This window comes from Aristolochia californica, unplaced genomic scaffold (genome assembly GCF_029961685.1).
Source record: "Aristolochia californica isolate CCGP_79_NKW_82.1479 unplaced genomic scaffold, dmAriCali1.0.hap1 SCAF_4, whole genome shotgun sequence".
Taxonomy (NCBI): Eukaryota; Viridiplantae; Streptophyta; class Magnoliopsida; order Piperales; family Aristolochiaceae; genus Aristolochia; species Aristolochia californica.
Window position 1 is genome coordinate 37,849,187 of NW_027182103.1, and position 9,165 is coordinate 37,858,351.

Sequence of the window (9,165 nt, forward strand, 5' to 3'; positions counted from 1 at the left end):
CATTGAGATTATAAGAAAGTAATTCAGTACTAAAAAGTGAAAACTCAAGTAAAAAAAAATCATTTTATTTGGGTCTCCACCAAGAGGAAGTGTCTGGTCCACTTATAAAGTAGGATGACAAATGACAAGGAAACGTGTAGAATTGGACGCAGGTAGGTTCACGGAATCCAGAAAAAATGCATCCAGGGAGAAAACGACAAAAGACAGTGGACCCACTCCTCCTCAGTAAAATGGAAAGCAAGATGCTTAATCTCCAAGGAATATCCAATAGAATAATAGGTACTTGGCTCAAGCCAGCTCTAAAGCGATATGATGCCTACTTAAATCTATGCCGATATTTTATGATGTTAATCAGACTATTTCAGTGGGGTCTTAAAACCAAGGGCTCCCTCCATACTTGGCCACCACAGTCGTCGTTTACTACGCAACCCGGGTTGAAAGACAAAACGAGGGCTCGGTCTTAATTAAAACTCTTATACTGATGCGACCACATGGTGCCTCGGACGGTCCTTATTTTATTTGAAATAATGCAAGTTAGGATATTATTGATCGGAATCTACGGCCGTTGTTGCGACACCACGCAACTTGCCTCACTAATTGCCTAAAAAATAAAGTTGCTTCACCAAAAAGGGGAAAATCGAATATACATGAACGACGCCTGAGGTCGGTCTCATTTAATGTGACTTGTCTCTTGTCCATCTACCTTATTACCATAATAGTATTCGCGACCTTTTTAAGGATTTTTTGGCTCTTGGGTCAACAACTCCTAAAAGTACACAAATCCCTACTAAATTTCATTTAATTTTTTTTATTTTAATTAAGACGTTAAAAGGTAGATAAGGGTAGATCGTGTTCATGAACGAGCCACCACCTACAGAAGCAGCCGATAAGGGTCTGCTTTCAGATCTGCATATCGTACGAAGAGTGACGTGTGGCAAAGAAACGATTCCTCGTCAGCATTAGTTCGTCAACTGGATCCGTCCACGTTGCCTTTCCTGCAATCCTCCTATGGTCTTCCCCTCGGCTTCTTGACGAAAGCCACCACGTCACTCGTTATTTTCCGATGACCGTGATGTCACCTGTCTACGTCACGTTCCAGAAACATTGTACTATTATTTTACCTAAATACCCTTCGTTGTCTTATCAGAGATACGGCTCTTGATTTGCAAACCTATCTCGGTATGCTTTCGGTCTAGCAATATTATTAAATTGAAGCGGGTGGGTGGGTCAGGCCTCCTCTTCATTCTAGATCACGCAAAAAAAACAGTCACATCTTCTACCACTTGACTTTATTAAATTATTAAATTTAGACCGGTTGGTTGATTTATAGTAAATGGGTTTTTATGTGTTTTTAGATCCAATTGAACTTGGTTCAATAAATAAGTATAGTTTAATTTTTTAATAATAATAATCTTGGGATACGTATTTTAACGATAAGGTTGAGGGTGATTTGGTCAAGGAGATGTCCACTTTCAATGGCAGAGAGGGTGGGAAAACGTCGGGAGTTCAATGGCAGAATTCAACTTCACGTGCGACAGAAAAAAATATTAAATTAGAAGAAATTCGCTCTGCTTCCAGGTGTTTGACAATGACAGAGTGGCTAACTCCGTTAACTAACGGAAAGAAGGGCTGCCCTTATCACTTTCCCCACTATATAAAAATGCTCTACTTGGGTTCCCAAATATCTCTTAGCTTCTCCTTTCTCTCCCGGCGATTCCTTCCATGGAAGACGTGCTCGATCGAATACGTTCTCATCTTCTCGAGGAGCCCCAGATGCTCGGTGTTATTCCCTGCTCGCCCGCCGAATCCTCCTTGACCGACTGCGGCTCTCCGGAACGCGTTCCCCAAACTTATCCTCCCACATCCAAGCGGCTTAAACGCGACTGCTCCCATTCCTCCATCGAAGAAGATAACGATGCCAACGAGGACGAGAAGTTTGTGCAGAGCGCCCTCAAACTTGACTGGAGCTCCGTGGATCAGGAGGATGTCTCCGGGGAAATGCCCCGGGATCCTCCTCCGCCTTTGGACTTGAAGCTTCCTTCTTTCTGCAACTACGTTGGAGCAACGGCGTTTGATATGACCTCCACCGCGTTGAGAAACAGTAGCGTCGGCAGTTGCTTGAGCCCGTGTCATGGCAATTACTGGGAGAAGCTGCCGCTCAACGAGAACGATTCTGAAGAGATGGTTCTCTACGGGGTTTTGAAAGAAGCGTCGTTGAGAGGGTGGGAACCAATCTTGCCAGCCGCTAACTCCAACCCACCGTCACTCTCGCCAGCGTCGGTTACTCCGTCAAAAGCGAAGCCGATAAGGGAAAAGGCTACAAGGCCGCCGCCGACGCCGACGACGACGACGACAAAGAGGAAGCGAGGGGGTGGCCCACATTACCGTGGGGTGAGGGAGAGGCCGTGGGGGAAGTTCGCGGCTGAGATTCGGGATTCCGCTCGGCATGGCGCGAGAGTGTGGCTGGGGACGTTTGATACCGCCGAGGAAGCTGCTATGGCTTATGACCGTGCGGCTTATAAGATGCGGGGGGGCCGTGCGCTGTTGAATTTCGCTCACAGCGTCGATACGATGAAGCAGGCTGGCAGCGGAGCACAGTCGCAGTCACCGAGTCCGGCGTCCGTGAAGGTTGAACCTGCAGGGATGAGGGGTCGGGGGGGAGAAAAGTCAATAGTAGCAAGGTCAAATTGAGTATTTTCCGGTGGAGAAGACAACGTACATAGATCCTCAGGATCGACCCCTTGATCGGTTGATCGAATTGGCAGTGGGAACAGTGATGAATTTATGGGATACTTCCTAGACCGAAGCCACCTGCTTGAAGAGAATCTCGTTAGGGAAAATTATGCAGATGGATCGATGGCATTTAAAATTTGCAGGAAACGTGGAATTGCTGGCGTGCTCTCTCTCTCTCTTTAATAATTACTTATTTTTTCATTTGTTCTTTGCTCTCTCTCTCTCTTTCTGCCGGCTCACTAAAAGTGGGTTGTGTTGAAGAAGTGTACAGTAGGTATGATAATCAATAATGTGACAGTGTATACCAAATCACTTTCTCAAAAACAAGTTGCAAGTGCTCAATAGAAAAAAGTCTCAGCGAGACCAAATCACTTTGGACGCTATCCCGAGTGATCTTCTGAAAGCGGCCTCTTTTGTATTTATGGCTAGTGATGGCAGGGGCCATCGGTTAACGAGTCGAGTGAGGAAGGAATCTCTCTCCTGGCGACAACAGCCAAGAACTAGACAACTTCTGTGGGTCCTAATCTGGAGCCTCTTCAGTGACAACAAATTGTACTTAAAACCAACCCCACCCTTCACAAAGGCTAGGAACCACTGCCAAAGTAATTTAAGTTGCCTCCCACCACCGTGCTGCTCCTTTTGAATAGTCACCAAAAATTTGAAACTGGAACTTGCTTCAGTCATCACCTTCAACTGCTACCACTTCTCCAATTACTCTTCTCCTCTTATGAAATAGAAAAAAAATTAATAATAAAGAACTTCCACCTTTTGATGGGCTCATTTTCGTTCTTCAAGTTTGAAGTCAAAGCTCAGAACAGAAGATAGCAATTCTTAGCTTACCAACATGTAACTGAAAGCACTGACATTTCTTCAATCTTCCAATTAAATAATTATAGTCCAGACTCCAGTCAAAGAGGGTAACATATCACGGCAAGTCATTTCGATAAACATTGGCAGATTGATAATCAAGATACAGGATTTTTATTTTTATTTTGTAATTTTTATTCATTTTTCTATGGTTTTAGAGAATGCCACTTACCCTTGAGTTTCTTCTTCAAGGTGTCAACGCAGATTATTCCCAAGTCTCAAAACATGTTTGGACCAGACAACGCAGATTGATCTAAAATTCGGTTTAAACACTGAGAAGATAAAAAGACTAAAGCAAAGTAGAAACTAGATTAACCGATCGATTGAGTCTAAAATAGCTACAGACTTTAGTCAGTTTAAATGGGTGCACAAAACGAATGTGTTAGATTGAGAATTTGTAAAATTCAAACTACAAGCAACTGACTCAGTCTTTTGGTGACTCTGACTTGGGGGTGAGAGGTGGTTCTTTAGCATTATTAGGCTTGGGTTTGCCTCTGAACCAGAGCTTCCTCGATAAACTGTTCCAGGTACTCTTCGGCTTCCCCAACTTCTCAATCTCCTGTTGCATGCTTAGGCACTCCTTTTCAAGCTCTTGCACACGCAGATTCATGTCATCCATACCAATACTGGTAACTTCCCTCGAGCCAAGGGCATGATCCACTTCACTGGGTGAGTCAGTCTTTGAAAGCCCAAGCTTCCCATGGGAAGCATGAGTATTTTCAAGATTATCTGATACAAAGAACCAATCAGTTACGGAGTGTTCGGAGTCGGACCTGTTCAAAGAAGAGGACTTGGACCACTACTCTCAGATGTAGTCTCTCATTCTGAGCAGCATGGGTGCATGCCTCCGGTGAGAGCTTCTGACAGTTCATGAGTAAGCCATGGGAGGGACTGCAACGGACAAAGTACCAAATGCAACATACTACACATGTAACTATGTGGGAAAGACAGGTAATCTTTAGCAGTTTAAGCCACAAAAAGGTAGCTTCCCCTTGAAGGAGCAGGAACCTTCAGGTATATTATTGGAATATTTGTTTGTATCGATCAGGCCAGTCTTTGTATAAAATCCCTGGGGTTGTTTTCCTAACAGGTTTGAACCTTTTAGCGCACTGGTTTCAACATGGTATTAGAGCGGATGATTCTCCTCCTTCTCTGATTTTTCATGGTAGACGCAAGTTGTACCTTTTATTTTTTACGACGGACATTTTTGTCTTTATCGCCTATTTTCGGCGATTATTTCCGGCAACGATTACCGGCGCGTCCTCCTTTGGTTTCAATAGAGGGGTTTCCGTTTTTTCAACTCTGTTAGGAAGGGGTTCCGTGATTGAAGATATCGGGTGTCTATTTCTCGCATTTTCGGCGTCATCTGAGGTTTCTGACGACGGTTTGAGATGAGGAAGTGGCGAGCGACTGATCTTCGATAGGTTCTTCCTGGCTTGACTCCTTAGTTGATTCGGCGAAAAGTGTTTGCTGAATCTTTCTGCGCCTCGACATTCAATGATGTGACCACACAGTCTGGTTTCACTACAGACGACAGACATGCAGCCAAGCGCAACCTTCTCGATGGTAGGCTCATCAGGCGGGAGAGTTGGGTTTCTGGTTCCATCAGCAAAGAGGTTAGATTTTGCCTCCTCTCTGGGTTTTTTTTCATTCCGTCTGGATACTACTGTCGAGGGATTCTGGATTTCGTTTTTTTTTTGGATTTGGATGTTGGTGGCCGAGGAGCTAGCAAAAATTCTGGTTTGCTTGTTGGAGGCCGAGATTAGAAATTCTGGTTTGGCTGTTGGAGGCTGAGAGGTTAGAAATTTTGGATTTGGTCGTTGTTGGCCGAGGGGCTGGCCGAAATTTTTTGCCGACGAAGTTTGATTTATTGCTGCTTCCGTTGATTTATTGTGGTATCTCATCACTCAATGGCGACTTCTTCCAATTCTGGTGTTTGTACCAGTTCAACATGTTCCGCCATTGAAGAACCTTCGGATCCCTATTATATTCACCATTCGGACAACCCAGGGCAAGTTCTTGTCTCACAGCTACTTACTGGTGAAAATTACATCAGTTGGAGTCGTGCGATGTTGATCGCCTTATCCGTGAAGAACAAAGTGGGATTTGTCGATGGTTTCATTCCTGAACCTCAAAGTACTGATCTTAATTTGCTCAACTCCTGGACCTGGAATAATAATATGGTCATCTCTTGGATCCTAAATTCGGTTTCCAAAGAAATTTTAGCGAGTATTATTTTTGCTGCTTTTGCCTGAGAGATTTGGATCGACCTTCGGGATTGTTTTCAACAAAGAAATGGCCCTCGCATTTTTCAGCTTAAACGAGAATTAATGAACTCGCGTATTTGGCTGTTTAGCTTTTGTTTCCACCTTAGCTGCTCATCGAAACAAGTTCCACCCTCGTGCTTGGGTTTGTGTGTTTCTTGGTTATCTAGCTGATGTGAAAGGGTATAAATTCTATGATGTGGAGACCAAACATGTTTTTATTTTAAGAGATGCAATGTTTCATGAGGACATTTTCCCTTTTCATACTATCACCAGTTCAGATCAAATTACTGATCTTTTTCCTGATTTGGTTCTGCCCCACTCCTCCATACAAGCTCCTTCCCTTCCAGAACTTGACTCTTCCCCTATTCCTGATTCCCCAGCTATTTTTTATGTTCCAGTTGATGATATTCCACCTATTGATATTCCAGCACTTGTTCCTTCCACATCTGCTGGTTTTAATTTTTGACAATCTACTAGGAAGACTCATCCACCCCATTACTTGCAGGATTATCACTGCAATTTACTTGCTGGTTCCTCTCCATCTCCTTCCGTGTCTTATCTGATCTCTAACTACCTCTCTTACAATGCCCTTTCTGATTCGCATAGACAGTTTGTGCTCAGTGTATCTTCTTAGGTTGAACCTCAGTACTATCACCAAGCAGTGAAGTGCCATGAATGGAGGTTAGCTATGTGACGAGTTGAAAGCTCTGGAAGCCAACAACACCTGGACCGTCACTTCTCTGCCTCCTGATAAACATACCATTGGTTGCAAATGGGTATATAAAATCAAACTTAAATCTGATGGTTCTCTTGAGTGATACAAGGCTCGTTTGTTAGCCAAAGGCTACACACAACAAGAAGGTTTAGATTTTGTTGACACTTTTTTTCCAGTGGCCAAATTAGTTATTGTGAAGGTTCTTCTTGCTCTTGATTCCTCTCATAATTGGCATCTAGCTCGGCTTGATGACAACAACGTCTTTTTAAAAGGTGATCTTTTTGAAGAAATCTATATGGATCTCCCTCTTGGCTATCTTCGATAGGGGGAGTCCTCTTCCCCTCACAATAAACTAGTTTGCAAGCTTCACAAGTCATTGTATGGTCAAACCGGCTTCGCGGCAATGGTATTCCAAATTTTCTCATGTTTTGATTAAATTTGGCTTTCTCCAATCGAAATCTGATTACTCTCTCTTCACCAAAGGTCATGGTTCCTCCTTTGTTGCTTTGTTGGTTTATGTGGATGATATTATCCTTACTGGTCCTTCATCTAGTGCTATTGTTGAGCTCAAACAATTTCTGCATACTCAGTTTAAGCTAAAGGATCTTGGTTGTCTCAAGCACTTCCTTGGTCTTGAGATTGCTCAGTCCACGCAATGTATTGTGCTTTCTCAACGCCATTACACCTGACAATTATTTGACGACACAAGTTACTTGGCTTGTAAACCCACTAGTGTTCCAATGGATCCCAAACTTTGTTTCACTGCCACTGAAGGTGACTTGCTTCCTGATATAGCACACTATCGGCGACTTGTTGGGGAACTTATTTACCTCACTTTATCTCGCCCCGATATTACCTTTGCAGTTCACAAGCTCACTCAATTTGTGGCCCAACCCCGCCTTCCTCACCTCAAGGCCGTGCATCACCTGCTTCGTTATCTCAAGAATAGTCCTAGTCAAGGTTTGTTGTTTTCTTCTACTTCTTCCTTGCAGCTACAAGCTTACTCTGATGCTTGTGCTCCAATGCGTTTGAAGGCTTTTTCTGATGCTAATTGGGGATCATATCTTGATTCTCACCGATCTACTACTGGTTTTTGCATCTTTATTAGTGATTCTTTAGTCTCTTGGAAGGCCAAAAAGTAGACCACCGTCTCCCGATCCTCCGCAGAGGCTGAATACCACGCTCTTTCTTCTACTGCTAGTGAAATTATTTGGTTGTAGCAACTTCTTCAAGATTGTCAAATCAAGATTGCATCTCCTGCGTTACTCTATTGCGACAATCAAGTTGTAATACATATTGCTTCTAATCCCACCTTTCATGAGCGTACTAAACATATTGAGATCGATTGTCATTTTGTTCGTGAACGTGTTACTTCAGGAGTCCTCAAGTTACTTCCCATTCGATCTCAATACCAGTTAGCCGACATGTTCACTAAACCTCTTCCTTCTACTCAACTTTTTTCTTTGTTGTCCAAGATGGCTATCAGGGACACTTACATGCCACCTTGAGGGGGGAGTATTAGAATATAAATAACATTTACCCTTTTTTTTCTATTTATTATTTTATTATTTCATTACACTGTATTGTATGTATTTCATTATTATGTATTTTTTTCCATCTTGATGTATAAAGACCTTTGTAATTTCGAAATGGTTAAGAAATCAGAAATCATTTTTCATTTCGTCTTCTCGGCTGCGCCTCCCCAATTAGCAGAGCTTAACGGCTCTTTGGTATCTTAAGTTCTTACATGGTATCAGAGCAGGTTGGTCCCGAGTTCGAATCCTACTCCCACTGAATTTGTCCTGGGTTTTTCCAGGAATTTGTCTCGGGTTTTTTCGGTGAATTTATCCACGGGTTTTTCCCGTGCGGGGGAGTATTAAAATATTTGTTTGTATCAACTGAGCCAATCCTTGTATAAAATCCATGGGGATGCTTTCCTTACAGGTTCGAGCCGTTTAGCGCACTGGTTTCAACATATATGTCAATGGAATGGTATATTCCATCATCTAGTTGTCCATCATAATCAGGGATCATGGATGCAAGTGACTGTAACTTTTTGGAATTTCAAGTTAACGTTAGGTGCTATTTTAGCAAATTACCCGTCCACCAGCTTGGTGACTAGAGTCATTGGAGTCAGAGATGGAGAACACATCTTCGTACTATTGGCACGAGTTGTCAACCGATAAATCAGAGGAGGAAAATCCCCTGATTAATGCTTGGAGAGATACAGGAGAAAATTTGCAATCTGTGTTGTATAGTTTTGAGAGAAATCAGAGAAGAAAATCCCCTGATTGATGCTTGGAGAGATTACAGGAGAAAATTTGCAATCTGTGTTGTATAAATTGGATGAGATATAAACTGTAAATTGAAATTTTTTAATATATACGATATCTATTTTGTGACATGGTATCAGAGCGGGTTAATAAGCCAAAAATTTGATGAAAATCTCCTACTCTTCCGGTGACAACGCTGGGAGGCAATCCCGACTTTGGCAGCCTCCTATTGTGACAGTGGTGGTGGCTTTTGGTGAGAAGGTGTTTTCTGTTGAAGATCCGAACATAACGGGTTTTACGATCCAAGAAT

At 42.8% G+C, this 9,165-nt stretch overlaps 1 protein-coding gene across 1 annotated transcript; it reads left to right on the forward strand.

Moving 5' to 3' along the window:
• Window positions 1-1,671: 1,671 nt before the first annotated feature.
• On the forward strand, window positions 1,672-3,060 carry LOC137962805 (ethylene-responsive transcription factor 2-like). The gene has a single exon (XM_068809886.1). It carries the CDS (start codon window positions 1,723-1,725, stop codon window positions 2,689-2,691), a length of 969 nt encoding a protein of 322 aa, XP_068665987.1. The 5' UTR covers window positions 1,672-1,722; the 3' UTR covers window positions 2,692-3,060.
• Window positions 3,061-9,165: the final 6,105 nt, after the last annotated feature.

Coding starts and splice junctions, on each gene's coding strand:
- LOC137962805 (XM_068809886.1), top strand. CDS start 1,723: ATGGAAGACGTGCTCGATCGAATACGTTCTCATCTTCTCGAGGAGCCC.